General features: G+C 51.4%; 1 protein-coding gene across 5 annotated transcripts in view; it reads right to left on the bottom strand.

Moving 5' to 3' along the window:
• The window catches only part of LOC121013783 (inositol-pentakisphosphate 2-kinase), a 128,946-nt gene that overhangs the window by 25,320 nt on the left and 85,241 nt on the right, over window positions 1–18,385 (bottom strand). For 3 of the 5 annotated variants that reach the window (XM_040449593.1, XM_040449594.1, XM_040449598.1), the window contains 7 exons: window positions 17,277–17,324; window positions 15,593–15,688; window positions 12,701–12,767; window positions 10,942–11,063; window positions 9,755–9,844; window positions 2,036–2,094; window positions 1,550–1,622 (listed from right to left, as the gene is read on the bottom strand). In XM_040449593.1, coding sequence (XP_040305527.1) covers window positions 1,550–1,622; window positions 2,036–2,094; window positions 9,755–9,844; window positions 10,942–11,063; window positions 12,701–12,767; window positions 15,593–15,688; window positions 17,277–17,324 — 555 coding nt within the window. Of the gene's footprint in view, window positions 1–1,549; window positions 1,623–2,035; window positions 2,095–3,574; window positions 3,649–4,679; window positions 4,784–9,754; window positions 9,845–10,941; window positions 11,064–12,700; window positions 12,768–15,592; window positions 15,689–17,276; window positions 17,325–18,385 lie in introns of those variants that run through there. The other 2 variants (XM_040449596.1, XM_040449595.1) reach the window with 2 other exon arrangements.

Below are 18,385 nucleotides of genomic sequence, written 5' to 3'. Positions count from 1 at the left end.
AAAAAAAAAAATTAAAAAAAAAAAAAAAAAAAAGAAAATGACAAATATCTTATGATTTCACTCGTGGAATTTAAGGAACATAACAGATGAACATAGGGGAAGGGAAGAAAAAATAAAAACAGAGAGGGAAACAAACCATAAGAGACTCTTAAGGGGCGCCTGAGTGGCTCAGTTGGTTAAGCGTCAGACTTCGGCTCAGGTCATGATCTCACAGTTCATGAATTCAAGCCCCACATCAGGCTCTCTGCTGTCAGCTCAGAGCCTGCTTTGGGTCTTCTGTCTCCCTCTGTCTCTCAAAAATAAACAAACATTACAAAAAGAGAGAAACTCTTAAATATAGAGAGCAAACAGGGTTGCCGGAGGGGAGGTGGGTGGAGGATGGGCCGGGTGGGTGACAGGCATTGAGGAGGGCACTTGTGATGAGCACTGGGTGCCATATGTAAGTGATGAATCACTGGGACCTACTGAAACCAATACTACACTGTATGTTAGCTAACTCGAATTTAAATAAATGAATTTTAAACAAACAAAAAAGAATTGATTGTGAAATCTTTTAAATAAATGAATTTTAAACAAACAAAAAAGAATTGATTGTGAAATCTGTCCTCTTTTTCTGGATTCAGGAAGGTGGACGCAGACGGGGTGAACGCAGTTCACTGGGACCACATTTCTGAGCCAGATGGGAGAAAGCTCGTCACACAGGCTCCCCGCCCGCCCAAGCCCGCTGAGGGGCATCCAGTGCCCAGAGCAGCACCATCCACGTGGAGCGGGACACAGAGGGCACAAGGCCGCCCACATACGACAGCCCTGCTTCTCCACACACATCCAGTGCTCGCGAGCCTGGACCCCTGGACTCTTCCACACACATAACACCAAGGAGGACATCCCCGGGGCTGGGGGCAGGATGAGGAGGAAGGGAGATGACAAGGAGGACCTGAGGGGACACATTTCCAACACAGGCCACACTGAGCTCTCCTCCAGATCTGGGCCAGTCCTGCTCCCACCCCCTCCACGGAGGCCCCGACTCCTGCCAGCAGGTGACCCCGGGGCCTCAGGGAGCCTGCAGATGGCCGTGCCTGTGCTGACGGCGAGGGCTCCGTGGGCAGAAACCTTCCCCCACCCAGCCAGGATGCGGGGTGATGAGCCACAGGACTTTGAGAACTCACCGACTGACAAGATCTGGGAATTAGAAGTTCCCTGAATGATCCACGAGCAAAAGCACAGGTGTGGCCACCCCATCAGAGATGCACAGAGGTACCCCAGGGACACAGCCCAACGGAGTCAGGGCCATCCTCATCCAGGAACCAGAGGTGGGCCCAAGGCCACCCAGTGCTCAAGGAGCTAAAGTCTCACACTCCAGGGGTCACAGGATGCCACACCTGTGGAACGAGGCTCGGAAAAAGGACCGCAGGACTTTGCCACGGCAGCCCCAGCCCAGACACCCTCACCTGCAAGGTCACAGAGGCGATGCGCCACGGGTTCACTCAACCCAGTTTGGACTCCCACTGGCCCCACTGCTCAAGTGCCTGGAAATAGAAGCTACTCTTACCTTAAATATCTTTAAGTTGTTCTGAGCTTCCTGTAACAAGCTCTTCAAAGCAAAGTGCATTCTCTGTTTATTCCTACGACGAGAAGACACTACTGATAGGACTGCAAGCCGCCTGTGGCTCAGGGGCCCTGACTCGGGGCACGGGCCTGGGGGCGGCTGCCAGGAACCTCAGGCTCTGTGGGTCAAGGAGCCACATTCCCCCAGCCTTCCTCAGGGAGGCTCCCCATCACTGCCCCCCGTGCCCACCCCACTCTCTAGCCCTTCCTGGTGGTAACATCTCCCCAGCCACCTCCTCCCAAAGGTCACCCGAGGAGGCAACTCCCGGACAAGAACCCGGACAAGAACCGGGAGCCCTGCCCAGCCCCCCGCCCCCACCACCGCAGAGAACGACCCCCCTGCCCACCCCACCCCCACCCCTCACAGAACACACCCCACCACCACCCCCATGGAAGGTGACACAGGGACAAAGGAGAAGTGTTCTCTTACCCTGAGTAGAGATCGAGGGGGCAGTATTTACTTATCTGCTTCCATTTCCCGGTTGCCACCTGTTGAGAAAGCGCCAAGCGGTGTCAGCGACTGACGGGAGAGCTGAGGTGAGCACAAGGGTGCTGAAGGTCACCACCTCCAGGTGCGCACCAGCACTAGAGGGGGCGGGGCCGGGCTCCAACCCCAGGAAACCCCAGCCCTCCATGGGAGCAGGGCAGCTGGCAGCAAGCACCTTTCCAAAACGACAGACCAGTCTCACAAAACGGTCGGGCTCAATTCTGGCCATCGGATGAACAAATCTTTAAACTTGTAATATTCAGGGAGAGGAGGGTATGGCTAACAAGCAACTTCATGTTGGTGGGGAAAAGACCAATCGGCACAACCTCTTGAAAGTCAAGCCGCTGGTTTCCGTCAACTTTTAAATGTGGGTATCCCCGGACTTTGGCAAACCTATGAATGTCACCAGGTCGGGGACGTTCAGTGCAGCCTCACTGTAACAGCGAGGTCTGGAAACAACTTTGCAGTGCATCCGCTCTCACGGGCCAGGACACAGAAAGCCACTTGACACGTGAAGGAATGAGTAAATGACATCCAGCTAACAGAAGAGGTAAAGCTAAAAATCACCAACATTTATTCAAGGAAAAAAGCAATTCAGGTGAGTGGAAGTGATGTTACTTTACTTACAAAGAAACAAAGAAAAGAAAAAGAAGTGCATCCACAGGTCATATCCAAATATGCACTGGAAAAGCCTTGAAGGATACACAAGAAATACATCTCCAGGATGAAGAGAAAAAAGCAGAGCAACTGCATATGCGGAGACCCCATATTTGCTTTATGAAAGTATACATGGACACATGTGAGTGAGCACATGCTAGAAAACATGTGGGGAAAGGCATCATCTCAGGCCCCCAGGACAGTATGTACATTTGTGTTGGCAGAAGTGTGGAAGGATGTGCAAACTAACAACGTGGGTTAGCTCTGGGAAATCGGGTGACCTAATTACTACAGTTCCATACTGTATCAGTTCAATGAACAAAGAAAAAAATAGCTCTTAAAAATGAACGGTGACAATGAACACCATCTCCCAAAGGGAGTGGCTCACATACCTTCTTTTCCCTAAGAGACTAGAAAGTTACAACCACACAAAGAAAAGATGGGGCGAGTCAGCAAAAATGGTGGTGGTAAAGACCTCTGGAAATTCCCTCCTCCATAAGGGCAATGAGAAAACTGGCAAAAACTGTCGGAATCAAAACTTTCAGAACTCTGAAAATTAACCAAAGGCTCGCAACAATCTAGGGAGCGTTTATTCAAGAAAAATGGCCAAATCTAAGAACACTGAGCTTTGTGGCATTTTTAGTGCTCTATTCCCAACCCCCTCTCCAGCTCCAAGGAAACCCTGAAAACCAACAACCCCAATCCTGGTGAACAGGAAGCCTGGCAGCCAGCAGGGCGGCTGAACGGGGCAGGAGTTTCTCCAAAGCCGCATGCCCAAAGAATGGTCATTATACGACCCATCTCTGGGACTCCCATCTTCATTACCTCAGAGCCGAGCAGGTGCAGAAGGGGCGTCCTCCCGGGGGCATTTGTGAAGCACGGTTTCACTGCACAGCTACCTGAGAGAGTGGTAACAGTCATGGCAAACAATCAGGCTTAGCCTAATGCTAAAATGGAAAAGCTGAATAATGAGATGTACACAGGGCTCTAGAAGGCCACGCGCAGGCTCCAGAAAGACCTTCAAAGGCCCTCGCTTTCTGTTGATCTGAGGCTCTGAGGAACCGAAGGCTGAGTACAGCTGCAACTGCCATGCTGAGTGGTGATGGCGGTCCCTGCGTGCGCGTGGAGCCCCTCGGCAAAGACTGCTTGGTTCCAGGCATTCAAGAAAATCTGAGTGCCGAAAGACCGTCAACCAAGAGCTCTTCATCTATAAAACTATCCTTTGGAATGAAGGAATGACTCAGACACTGCCAGGCAAACAAGAACTGAAAAAAAAAAAACTGTTGTTCGCTAACCTGCCCTACGAGAAATACTAAAGGGAACCCTTCGGGCTGAAATGAAAGGGCACTAAACAGTAACTTGAATCCACGTGAAGGAATAAAGAGCACCAGTAAAGGAACTACACAGGCAGGTAAACAGAGAAGACCATGAATTTGTTCGTAACTTTTTTATCCCATCTCCTTGAAAGAATGTCCGCCACACGGTAGGAGGCAATCGTCAGGAATCCGCAGTAACAAGCACGCTATGTACGAAGACTAACTTGTAAGGGGGAAGCCAACAAAGCTAGGAGGAGCAGAGCCTTCGTACACCAGTGAGATTAACTGGTATTAACTGAGCTAGACTGCTCAGCTTAAGGTGTTCAAGTAATGAGTGACAAGACAGAAAAGTAACAACAAAACAGAAGACTTGAACCACACTATAAACCAACTAGACCTCACAAACATCTATAGGACACTCTACCCAATGACAGCAGAATACACATTCTCATCAAGCAAACATGTAACATTCTCAGGGAGACATGAAGTCATGCAAATGTTCTCCAGACTTGGTGGAATAAAATTAGAACTCAATAGAAAAAAAAAAAAAAAATTGAGAAATTCACAAATACAAGAAATCTAAACACATTCCTAATCATCAGTCAAAGAAGAAATCAACAGGAAAACCAGAAAATTAAGATAGAATGAAAATGCAACATACCAAAATGTATGGGAGGCAGAGAGCAGTGCTTACGTGGAAATTTATACTTGTAAACACCTATATGAAAAAGAAGAAAAATCTCAAATCAATAACCCAATTTTCTACACAAACTAGAAAAATAAGGCCAACCTAAATCCAATGCAGACAGAAGGAAGGAAATAGTAAAGATGAGAGCAGAGACAGATGAAATGGAGAACAGGGAGAAAAATGAAGAAAGTGAACAAAACCCAAAGTTGTTTCTCTGAAAAGATCAACAATTACTATAATCCTTTCGCCGGATCAAGAAAAATGACCTACAAACAGAAATGAAAGAAAGGATGTTACTTAACCTTGCAGAAATAAAACAAGAATTTTAGAAGAATACTATGAACAAATCAGATGAAATGCACAAATTCTTAGAAACACACCACACCAAAATTGAGTCAGGAAGAAAGAGAATCTAAACAGAATAGTAAGAGTGGCACTAAATCGGCAACCAAAAATCTTCTGACAAAGGAAAACCCAGAACCAGATGGCTTCACTAGTGAATTCTAACCAAATGATTAAAGAAGAATCAACACCAATACTGAAACTCTTACAAAAAACTAAAGAGTAAAGAGAAGGAAACACTTCCTAACTCATTCTATGAAGCCAGTTATCACCCTACCAAAACCAGACAAAACATCACCAGAAAAGAATACTTCAGGCCAATTATCTCTTAAGAAAAAATCCTCAACAAAAACTAACCTAATTTAGCAGCATATTAAAGGAATCATACCTATAATGAAGTGAGATTTATCCCAGAAATACAAGGACGGTTCAGCATACGCAACCGTAAGAGGCCACATTAACAGAACGAATAGCACACTTCCTGGTCTTCTCAGTAGACACAGGGCAAAATCTAACATTCTTTCATGATTCACAAAAAAAAAGGGAGGGGGGGCAAAAAAACTCAAAAAGAACACCTATGGCCAACGCACAGAGAACATCACACTCAGTAGTGAAAACCTGAAAGCTTCTGCCTAAGATCAGGAACAAGATAAGGATGTCCACTCTTGTTTCTACACAAAATTGTACTGCAAATTCTAACCTGAGCAATTAGGGAAGAAAATCAAAGAGCACCCAGATTGGAAAGAATGAAGTAAAACTATCCTTATTTGCAGATGATCTAATCACACATACAGAAAACCCTGAGAAACCACCACCACCACCACCACCAACAAAAAAAAAAAAAAAAAAAAAAAACCCAGAGCAAATAAACAAGTTCATCAAGGGTGACAGGATAAGGTATCAATATACAAAAAAACAACTGCATTTCTCCCCTCACGCCCATTAGAATGGCTACTATCAAACACAGACAAAAAGTGTTAGTGAGTGTGCGGGGAAAGTGGAACTCTCAGGTACCGTGGTAGGAACGTAAAATTGCACAGCCGCTGTAGACAACAGCGTGGTGGTTCCGTGTAATTACAACCGGAACCACCACATGGCCAAAAATTCTACTTCTGGATACACCCTCAGAAGAATTGAAAGCAGAATCTCCAAGAGATATTTACACACCCACGTTCACAGGAGCACTGTTCACAAGAGCCAAAAGGCAGAAGCAACCCAGTGTGTGTCACTAGAGGAACAGATTAAAGATGTGGTGTATACATTCAAGGGACTATTGTTCAGCCTTAAAAGGGAAGGAAATTCCGACATACTTTACAACATGGATGAACCTTGAGGACCTAAGTGAAATGAGTCAGTCACGAAAGAACAAATACTGTATATAATTCCACTTACGCAGAGTAGCCACAGCGGTGAAATTCAGAGACAGAAACTAGGATGGCAGCTGCTGGGAGCTGAGGAAAGGAAGAAGTGTGAGTGATTTAATGAGGACAGAGTTTCAGTTTGGGAAGATGAAAAGGTTCTGGAGACGACGGTGGTGACGGTTGCACAACAACGTACCTTGATTAAGATGGTAAATTTTATGTGTATCCTACTACAATTCAAAATATATATATATTTAAAAAACCAATTATATTTCTATGCAATAAACAACCTGAAAATGAAATTAAAAAAAAAAAAAAAAACATTTACAACAGCATCCAAAATAATAAAATACTTAGGAATAAATTTAACAAAACAAGTATAAGGCTTACACGCTGAAAACTATGAAGTATTCACTGCACGAAATTAAAGACCTAACCAAATGGAAAAACATCCCGTGTTCATAGAACATCAATACTGTTAAATCAAGGTGGCGATACCTCCCAAATTGATCTGCAATTCGACAGAATCCCTACAAAAACTCCCAGCTGGTTTATTTGAGGAAAGTAAGAAGCTAAAGGCATCTAAATTGGAGAAAAAAAAAAAAGCCTCTCTTCACAGATGGCAAGATCCTATACATAGAAAATTCTAAAGAATCTGTAAGAAAGACACTCAGCAAAGTTGCTGGGTGCAAGATCAACATACAAAGATTAGTTGTGCTTCTATACGCCAGCAAAAAACAATCTGAAAATGAAATTAAAGAAGCAATTCCATTTACGACCATACTTAACAACATCCTAAAAGAATATCTAGAAGTAAATTTAACCAAAGTGGTAAAAGACTTGCACGCTGAAAGCTACAAAACATTGCTGGAAGAAATTCTGAAAGACCTAAGTAAGTGGAAAGACAACCTGTGTTTGCGGACTGTAAGTCTGAATGTTGCACTGCCCCAAGTGATCTACGGGTTCCTGCAATTTCTGTCAAAATTCCAATGGTCTTTTTTTGCAGAAATGAAAAATCCAATCCTCAAATTCAGATGCGACTCTAAGGAGTCCCAAAAAGCCAAAACAATCTTGAAAGAGAAGAACAAAGCTGGAGGACTCGGACTTCCTGATTTTAAAACTGACTACAGTGGAGAAACGGGAACCCTCTTGCACTGTTGGTGGGAATGCAAACTGGTGCAGCCACTCTGGAAAACAGCTGGAGTTTCCTCAAAAAATTAAAAATAGATCTACCCTATGACCCAGCAATAGCACTGCTAGGAATTTACCCAAAGGATACAGAAGTGCTGATGCACAGGGGCACTTGTGCCCCAATGTTTATAGCAGCACTTTCAACAATAGCCAAATTATGGAAAGAGCCGAAATGTCCATCAACGGATGAACGGATAAAGAAATAGTGGTTTATACACACAACGGAATACTACTTGGCAATGAGAAAGAATGAAATCTGGCCTTTTGTAGCAATGTGGATGGAACTGGAGAGTGTTATGCTAAGTGAAATAAGTCAGGCAGATACCATATGTTTTCACTCATATGTGGATCCTGAGAAACTTAACAGAAGACCAAGGGGAGGGGAGGGGGGAAAAAGTTACAGAGAGGGAAGGAGGCAAACCATAAGAGACTCTTAAATACTGAGAACAAACTGAGAGTTGATGAGGGGTGGGGGAGAGAGGAAAGTGGGTGATGGGCATTGAGGAGGGCACCTCTTGGGATGAGCACTGGGTGTTGTATGGAAACCAACTTGACAATAAATTATATATAAAAAATAAAAACTGAAAACAAAAATAAAATCTTTAGCGGCACTTAAAAGAAAAAGCACTTAAGAAAACTGACTACAAAGCTACAGAAAAAAAAAAAAAAAGTGTCATAGTGGCAGAAGGACAGACATATAGGCCACTGGAACAAAACGGAGAGCCCAGAACTAAACCACTACATTTACAGCCAAAAGATCTTCAATAAGGAAGCCAAGACCATTCAGTGGAAAAAGGGCAGTCCTTTCAACAAATGGTGCTGGGAAAACTGGAATTAAATGCAAAAGAAAACTGGACGCTTACCTCACTCCATGTATAAAAATTAACATAAAATCGATCAAAACCTTAGAGCAAAAGCTTCGTGACCTTGAATTAGACAATGATTTGACTATGACACCAAAAGCACAGGCAACAAAGAAAAAACAACATATACTTTAGTGAAATTAAAATTTTTTGTACATCAGAGGATGTTATCAACAGAGTGTAAAGACAACTGACAGAATGGGAAGATACTTGCTGATCACATATCTGATAAAAAAAATTAATATCCAAAATATATACAGAACCCCTAAAACTCAACAACAAAAAAATAACCTGATTCAAAAATGGGCAAAGGACTTGAACCAATGGGTCTCAAAAGAAGACATACAAATGGCCAACGAGCACGTAAAAGATGTGCAACATCACTACCCGTCAGGGAAACGCAGGGGAAACCACAGGGAGGTACCGCTTCGTACCCCGAGGATTTCCTACAATCACAAGCAAGCACTGAAGATGTGCTGAAGATGTGCAGAAACTGGAACCTTCAGATGTTGCTGGTGGGAATACAAAATAGTGTGAGAGCCATGGGAAATAGCTCGACATGTGCTCGAAACACTTGCTCCAGAAATTTCTCTCAGACCCAGCAATTCAACCCAGAAGAACTGAAAGCAGTAACTCAAACACGAACATGCACACGCACGTTCACAGCAGCCAGCACTATTCACAACAGCCGAAGGGTAGAAACAACCCACATGTCCATCAGGAGATGAATGATAAACGAGGTGTCCCCAGACAGCGGAACAGTGTTCAACCGCGCCACAATGTGGACGAACCTCAAAACCGTGACACTCAGGGGAAGAAGCCAGTCACGGGAGGCCACCGGGTATGGGATTCCATCTACAGGAAATGTCCAGGGCACGTCCACAAGGGCAGGTGTTGGCCAGGGGCTGGCGGGACAGGGGCCTTAGGGAGTGACTGCTAACGGGGACACGATTCTTTGTGAGCTCATGAAATTATTCTGGAATTCGAATAATGATGGCAGCGCCATCATGCGAACTTAGTAAAACCCACCGAAGTATACACTTCACGTGGGTGAACTGAAGATATGTGAACTATACCTCGATTTGAAACAAAGCGAACATGAACTACTTGCAAAAGAAAAAGTAAATCAGATCAAAGTATCTGTTTTTTCACTCGTCGGACGACTCCGGGGGGTCCCACCATGGGGCCAGCGCCCCCACCCGAGGCTCTGTGCACAGAGGCCGTGGGCCGGCCGCGCTTCTCACCTTGAGGTGCTGGTGCATGCAGTAACGGCACACTTTGTGCTTCACCTCGTGCGTAACGTCACCGGAGAAAGGAATAAACCCACATTTTGGCTGCAAAATAAACAAGTAAGGAAGAAAAAACTGTTTAGGGACAAATCACATACCTTTCAGGGGACAAGATAATGGAGCGTGATGCCCGGGAGAATCAGGTATCACATCCCCCAGAGCCGCTACTGTCCACGGCCCCGTGGGGAGCAGACACCTCCCTCGTCACATCAACAGCTCTGCCGCCACAGAATCCGAGGCCAGAACCCTCACTGGGGAGGCCAGAGGTGCCTCAATCGCTGACCAGATGGACAAAGTATAACACACCGTGACACGAGGTGACAGCAATGCCTGGAGGAACGGGTCTGCCCCAGCTCCCACCCAGCGGAACCCTCGCTCCCACTGCCCCAGCTCCCACCCAGCTCCTAACAGCGGAACCCTTGCTCCCTCGGACAAGACGGAGCGAACGGGAAGCCCCTCGGACAACTGGGAAGCTCCCAGGACATCTGCAACACTGGCTGCCTTTCAAAACCACAGTTCCAGGGCAGGACTGTCAGGACTCAGTGTGGGGACTCAGAAGGCTGGCTGTCATCTGAGACCCCAGGATGCTCACCCTCTGAAGGGACAAGCAGAGCAGCCAGGGTGATCCCAAAGGCCCCACCACAGAGGTCCAGAGGAAGGAGACAAACGAAACGATGGCCTGGGACACCCAGGAGGCTTCCCTAGGGACACGTGGGCGCACTGGGCAGCAGAGCTGAAGCCAGGGCCTGGCCCTTCTCCAGGGGTCACGGCCCTCTGCTGGGCGCACAGACCAGGTCTCTGAAAGTCACGCAGGCTTCTGTGCCTCTTCCTTCTGGTGGCCACCGGCCAGGGCCTGCCCCCGGCTGGCTCCATGTCCCAGCAGCAGGCACGGGCCCACATCTGAAGGCCTGGCCAGTGGGGAGCACCGAAGCAGCAAGGCACAGGTGACAGACATCAGGAGTGGGACACAAGCCGAATGCACGGAGTTGGGGGTTGGGAAGAGGCCCCGAGGCCTGGGGGGGGGGGGGGTGACCTCAGGAGCTTCTGTCGCAAAGCATGCCCCAGGCAGGCGGCCCACACATTTACAACCTGGACCCATGTTCCCTCCCCTCCCCGACCAGTTCCCCTCGATAAAAGTTCACCTTGATCTCTACACACAGAATCGGCCGGTGCTCAACAAAACGGTAAGTCTGAAGTCGGGCTAAATTGGGAAGGCACAATGCATAGCCACTGAGAGTGTCCAGGTCCTTGTCACAGCGGGATTCTGAAAGACAGAGCCGGGAAAAGACCGGAGGATCAGCACAGAATAGATGAGACAGCCCATAGCAACTCGGTGGACTCCTGGGAGGAAGGGCCGGCCCTGCCCAAGAGAGGCCTTGGCCTCGGACTCCTGGGAGGCCCTCGAAGCTTCATGCCATCCTGCCTAAGGAGTGTCCGTGCTTATCTGGGACTCCACCTCCAGGCTGGTGCCACTCCTCCGGTGTGTGGTCACACCTTGTTGCTAGGAGAAACAGGCACTGTGCACCCAAGTCGCACAAGCAGGACGCCTGGGAGTTGGTGCTGGGTCTCTCAGATGGCCGTCTGGGTGTGACCGAGTCCCTCAGTGCGTGAAGCCATAGCCATGAGGACAACAGGGAGCTCCAGGTCCTTCTAGCGAATCATCGGACCTGGGGTTGTCCTGGGAGCCCCCGAAGGTGCAAACACCCTCAGAGGTAGGGGTGGTCTTGGGGACCACCCCATCTCTGCGACTCCCCCTTCCTTGCACAACCAGTCCTTCGGGGCCCTCCAACACCCCCACTTCCTCAGCGCCAACCGCACCACACGCCTCCGGACCCCAGGGGGAGTCAGCTTTCCTCTGTTCACATCAGGAGGCCAGTTACAAGTCGCCCTTACGACTACTTATGATGTCTGGTAGGACCAGTTTAATTGGTAATTAAAATGATGACGTAGAGCCTTAGGGCAAGCGTCAGGCCACCCTTGTCTAAAGGAGAGCAGCCGAGGGCGCCTGCACGACTCAGTCTTTAAGCACCTGACTTCGGCTCAGGCATGAACTCACGGTTCATGAGTTCGAGCCCTGCATCAGGTGAACACGAGCCCTGGTGGAGCCCCACTTCTCTCTCTCTCCCCACCCCCCACTCACTTGCGCCGTCTCTCTCTCTCTCTCTCTCTCTCTCTCTCTCTCTCTCTCTCTCAAAAAGTAAGAGAATAAAATAATAAAGGAGAGCAGCCAAAACCCAGTCCCGGCTCTGGGGCGGCTTCCCCTCGGCAGCTCTTTCCACACTGGGGGTCCTGCTCTTCACAGCGCCCCAAACCAGGGGCTCCCGCGCACAACCTCCGCATCTGCTTTCTCTTTCCTAACCCCAGGATGGGAGGCGGGCCTCCGGCACGCCTGAACCGCTTGTTCCAGGAGAGGCCAGGAGCAGCCTCAACACCGGGGACGTCACCCCCGGTCTCTGCCTGGAAGGAAGAGCTCTGACGGGGCTACGGTCGCCACCACCGCGAGCAAGAGCGGGAAGGCACGGGAGGCCACGGGGAGAGGCCGTCGCCCACGGAGACGCACGTCTGTGCGCTTCCCGCAGGGAATAAGCAGGCAGGTGGATTCTAGCGGCCGGGAGCAGGCCCTCCCGCGGGCCCTGCAGCCACCCTCCCTGCCCGGAGTCCCTCCTCTTCCTCCCGCTCCTCTTCTCCCAGGTGCGCTTCCCGGGTCACACACTGTCTGCGACCACCCGAGCGTCTGGTGCCCAGAGTCGTCTTCATGAGCTCGTAGGACTTCTGCCGAGGGTGACGTTTCTGGCAACAGAGCTGCTGAAGACAACATCTACCCTACACAAGTCACAGGTCAAACTCTTCTCAAATGGAATATTTAAGTTACCAACAAAATGTAGAAGCCGGAACGCTTACCTGGTCTTTCAGACTGTATCTTTAAACAAAGCTGTTTCACGAAATCTAAAGGCAGCTGAACCACCTCCTGTGAGAACAAATACAACATATAAGTGCACCGCACGACTGTGGGAATGGACCTAGTGCCGCAGAACCGCACACGCTCAAAAACAGTTAAAATGGCACGTCTCATGCTACGAACACTTTATCACATTGAAAAACCATTCAGTATGCGGATTCAGGAATAAAAGCTGCTCTACTATTTAAAGGACACGACCAGATGAAAGAGACGCGACAGGCCATCCTCAGAGCACTGGCTTCCACAGTGGGTGAGCCACCCCGGCCACCGTTACCGGGAACCGAGGGGGGTGTGCTCACCCGCTGGGAGAGGCCATCGGAGCCCCCGGGAGCTCGGGGAACAGCCAGGGGAGCGCGGGGAACCAGATGTAGCAGTCCAGGGCCACAAGCGGAACTACATTTCTTTACACAACTTTAAAGCCCCAATTTTGTAATGAACTCTATCTTGGGCACCCTGAACACTTGGCTACATTTTACCAACCCTTGATTCAAACTCCTGAATCAGCGTGAACCACGTCATCCTGCCTGACGGACGGACAGATGGATGGCAGGTGGCTAGCACCTGCACAAAGCACTAACTTAAGAAGGACTACGGTTAAGACCACACAATTCCTCTCCCGGAAGTGTAAGTTGGAGGACGTAGCCACGCCAGGTTCCCCGTTGATGGGCTTCTGCCCTCGAAGGAGTGCAGGGACGGCTGCGGGGATGGACAAAGAGGCAGAGGCGGGGGTGGGGAAGGCGGCTGGCAGAGAAGCAACTGGTCCAGTCTTCCAGAAGCTTCCCCAGGAGAACAGCATCCCCTCACTAACCATGTGGCCAATGCTTCTATCACATCACGCTCAAATGCAAGTTGAGGCCGCCCTAGTGGCACTCACTTTGGGAACACCAGGCCCACAAAAGCAAGACAACACTTTAAATTCCATCAGCGTCTCAACCATCCACGGTACGGAGGACACAAACCCCTGAAGGCACAAGGGGAACAGCCTCGTCCCTGTTTCCCAACCTCCAGCTCCTGTGGAGACAGGCCCAGACCAGTCCCCAGACCAGCCTCTGTCCACACGCAGGCTGATGACCGGTGTCAGCAGTCCCACGTACACACGCCAGTGACTGGTGTCAGTGGTCCCGTACACACACACACACACACACACCGGTGACCGGTGTCAGTGGGCCTATCTACACACACACTGGTGACCAGCGTGTGTCAGCAGTCCTGCATACACACACGCTGCTGTCGCCTGACGGTGGCCTCATGCAGCCCGTCCTGTGCGGACCCCATCTCCAAGGGAGAAAAAGCAGACTGTGTCTCACTCTGGCAGGGTCTCCAGGCAGAGGGGGTATGTAAGCGGGATGGATGCTCCCAGGATGTGACCTTGTGGGCTCACACTCTCCCAAAGGCCTGTCCACTGTGCACAGACAGAACCAAACCTGGAGACAGAGCACCGCGTGAGCCCCGATGCTGTTCCTCCCTACCAGGCCGCTGTCGGCTGGGACCCTGAGCTGCCACCGCCCTCACTGCTGACCCCGCCTGGGAGAAAACGTCCAGAGCTCCCCCAAGAGCTGCAGGACAGAGAAATGCCCTGTCCTCAAGAAGAAAGCTGGCAGTCAGCACACCCACGTTCACTCACACACCATCCAGGCCGCTCACAGACGCAGGGCTCTCACAGCCACGGGCTTCAGGCCTTCACAATTCAACTGGACAGCCGGGGACCTCAGCAGGGGTGGTCCCAGCCGCAGGACCTCTTGCCCCTTTGTGGCCCCACGCTGCCCGGGGCTGCCCCTGGAGGCCAGCAGGAAGCTGTGAAAAGGACAGGTCATCTCTCAGATCATGAGCCTGGGAAGCCAGGGCCAGGTCAGAGCAACACTCAGAGCCCTTCAGTGAGCCCACATCAGGAGGTGCTGAGGCCCCCAGCCAGCAGCCGGCTCCGCGGTGGCATCAGCCTGGAAGGGGTCCACAGCCCTCACGGACCCCCAGCAGCACCGACAACACGTCCCAAGCTGTCGGGGGACCCCCTTAGAGGACATTTCGCCTGAAGTCTACTCGGTCAGGCAACCCTTACACTTCAGACAACCTCCCCTCTACCTCCTCGGTGCCGGCTTCTCAGGATGAGCTCAAGCCACAGTATTTGCAAACAGAGGCTGCACTCTCAGCTCCGAACCACAGAGCTCCTGTCGGTTCAGGGCCCTGCTCTCGGAGAAGCAGCGCCAGGCACCGTGACACGTGAGGATGGCCGCCCCCAGGCAGGAGACGGACGCCACCTGCTGACGGCCGCCAGGACGCAGGGCCGCCGTGGCTGCCTCAGTGCCCCCTCCTGCGTGTCCCAACATGACTTCGTCTGTAACAGGCACCCCTTGGCAAGAAGCAGCAGCAAGAGCCAGCAGCACGGACCACCCAAGGGCAGGGGGAGGCCATCATGCCACACGGGCCTCAGCCAGGCTTTCCCAAGAGGCAGGTCACACACATCCCCAGCGTGGGGGCCCCACTCCTCCCCAACTCGCTTGAGGTGCCACCGGCAGCAGAGGGCTCAGCGATGCTTCTGGATCTCTGTCGAGACCCTCACCAAGCTGGAGCCCCCCGTGACAGCAGGGTGGCGGGGACCAGGGGGTCCCAGTAAATGGGGACCTCACGCGGTCTCTCTGAACCTCAGGCTGGTCGTCTGGAAGATGGGAACACTACCTGCTCCGTGCCCACGCGCAGTGCAGAAGAAAAGCACTGGGAAAGCAGACCACAGGGCTGCCCGGAAGCACAAAGGTCCAGACTACGCTTGAGAAGCTGGTGTTACGGACACAGAGCGTATGAACGCAGACTTCGTGACCGTGTACGTAAAAGTCACTTACCCCACAGTGGACGTAGTTCTCCCCCAAAAACTCCTTCATGACATTTTTGCTGAAGTCCACTATGTTCTGCAGGTGCTGAAATATCTCTTCTGAGGCCTGTAATGGACAAGCACAGGGGAGCCTCAATGACCGGGGCCTCCGAGGGAGCAAGCAGCACCACGCACGCGCCAGGCGCCCTGGCTCGGGAGGAAGGCGAGCCTCGCCGGTGACCGCCGGACCCCCCAGAGCTCCCGTCCCACAGCCCCCACAGACTCCACACCATCCGCCCAAGAACCACGTCTGCCCCCCCTTGCCCTCCTCCCACCCGGGACTCATGGGGATCCCACCAGCGGCCCAGGTGCGCCCTCTGGGGAACACAACTTTGAAAATCTGTCACGGCCAAAAATCACCGGGTGTTTACATGTCGGTCCTCAGCATCTAGATGTAGAGTAAGTACGTCCTCCCCAGTCAGAGGCTCGTGACGCGCCCGCAGGCTGTGAGGTTTGGGGGAGAACAGGTTTCCGACCCAAGGCAGCAAGTCCGGGGTGGACGGCAGGGTCCTGGCAGGGGGCCGGGAGGCGGCCGGGGCTCTGGGAAGCTTCTGGACGGAGCTGCCACGGCCTGCAGCAGAACCACACGCGACAAAGAGCCGCAGGCCCTCGGGGTGGCACCCTACAGCTGCAGCCACAGAGCTCCCGACAGAAAGCTCTTCTTGTCAGGACTGTCACACACACAGCTCTCCACCCTAACGTGACTGGTGCCACGTCGTACCGCTCAGAAAATAAAGGCAAACTGTTGCCTTCGAAGACGCTGCCTCAGTGAGTCTGAGCGGGGAAGGCGGAGGGAGGCATCCAGAGAATGCTGGCCTTTCCACAAGCTTCAGGCGCCTCAGGGGTGGCGGGCGGGGGAGGAAGCTGCCTGGAGCACGTTCTAGCTTCCACTCAGATCTGCTTGGATCCCACAGGAACAGACCACCATGTGTGCTGCTTGCGGCAGCGGAGGCAGGAAAACGGCCTCCTGCCTGGGGCCACCTTCCTCCACACAGACCACGCCGTCCCTAGGCCCCGGGCAGCCCCGGCTCCCCTCCTCGGTCCCCTTCTCTTCTGCGAGGCCAACCTCATTTCCACGGCCGTCCACCCCACCTCCCCGGACTCTTCCTGCCCCAGACGAGCACGGACTCTGCGCTCCCGCTCCCCCCGCCACCCGCGTGGACGGGATCCCCCGACAGGCACCGCTGCTCCCCCGCTGGAGGGGGACGCTCGCTGCTACTGGGGGCGGCGGGCAGGCGACAGGGCAGCACCAGCTTCCCTCGGCCCAGATGACTCAGCGAACGGAAACCTGGCGCTCCACCTGAATGGCCTGTCGTGACTTGTCACGCTGCCTGCGGGCATCACCAACTCCACTTTCGTGGCTACACTCCCAAAGATGGGGAAATGGAGCCAGCGAGTGGCAAAGCCAAGCCCTGGCCCTGGGTGTCCCAGCTCAGCACCCAGGGCCCTCCCAGCGCACCCACGGTGACCCGGGCAGGTCAAGACGCCGGCCGTGAGGGAACTGGGAACTGGGGACACCCCCACTTTCTGCACCGAGAGCCTGTGTCACATTTAGCTTTCTACAGTTAGCACTAATACTTCCACGTCAGAAAAAAAATTCAGTGTTTTCTTAAGTAACTATTTTAACGACTGGGTGGCAAACCCACCAATCTTACCTTCTTCCTGTTTGGAGGAAACTTCAGGAAACGCAGCACCACACAACGCTATCAGAAATAAAACAAAGTTTGGTCAGTGCCCACCCGAAGCCTGGGGTCGGGGGATGGCTGTGGGGAAGGGGCTGGAGGCCCCGTGCCCCCGGGGAGGCAGGAAGGGAGCCGGCACTGGGTCACAGGGCAGGCAAGAAAACCCGGCTCCCCCAGGAATTAATCTTACAGAAGTAACTAGAGTGCAGAGAAGATTCTAGCTACCGCGTGCAAAAGGAGGACGTATAGTTCCAAATAAAAGGGAAACGACCCACCCGGCCAACAACAGTGACGAGGCTAAACACAGCAGGCGGCCTTCCAGACGGTGGGACAAGGTGCTGCCGTTTATGGGAGACGGAGGTCCCTGCTCACAGACACACGTGAGGCCACCACCCACTCGGAAACGGGAAAGGTTACAGGACAGGCCTTATAAAGGAACCCAGTTTTATAAACATGTTCGTACACGTGTGTGTAAACAAACATGGGTAAGAGGGGATGTATGGGTACCGTTCCACCCGTGTCAAGTTCAAAAGCAAGTAAGACCAAGGTCTGGTGAACGTGCCTCAGGCGGGTGGGACTGTCCCTGAAAAACATTCCAGTAGGGGCTGGTCGTGGGATTACGGGTCCATGTGCTTTGTGATACGTAGCTACATACACACCGACGACTGGAGCACTTTTCTAGAGGTTTGCTACCCTTCATTTTTGAAAGTTTGTAAAATATTTTATTATGATTTATTGTTTAAGAGAGAAAGAGACAAGGCACGCACATGCACCTGCGGGGGAGAGGCAGAGGGAGGGAGAGAAAGAATCCCAAGCGGGTTCCAAGCTCTGGAAGGAGTTCGACACGGGGCTCAATCCCACAACCCTGGGATCATGACCTGAGCCGAGATCAGGAGTCGGACACTTAACCAACTGAGCCACCCAGGCGCCCCGCAAGATAAAAGCTTTTAAACAAAGTATATGCACACTCAGTTTGTATGAAAAAGTCCAGAAGCACTCAACATTGGTGACAGTGTCTCCAGGGAGCAACAAGTGGACAATGTCTTAACGTCAAGGACCAAGCACCGGGAAAGAGGAGAGAA

Source organism: Herpailurus yagouaroundi, unplaced genomic scaffold, assembly GCF_014898765.1.
Source record: "Herpailurus yagouaroundi ecotype Mexico unplaced genomic scaffold, PumYag 199, whole genome shotgun sequence".
NCBI classification, from domain to species: domain Eukaryota; kingdom Metazoa; phylum Chordata; class Mammalia; order Carnivora; family Felidae; genus Herpailurus; species Herpailurus yagouaroundi.
The sequence above is the reverse complement of the archived record's forward strand: the minus strand, read 5'-3'. Positions and strand labels throughout refer to the sequence as shown.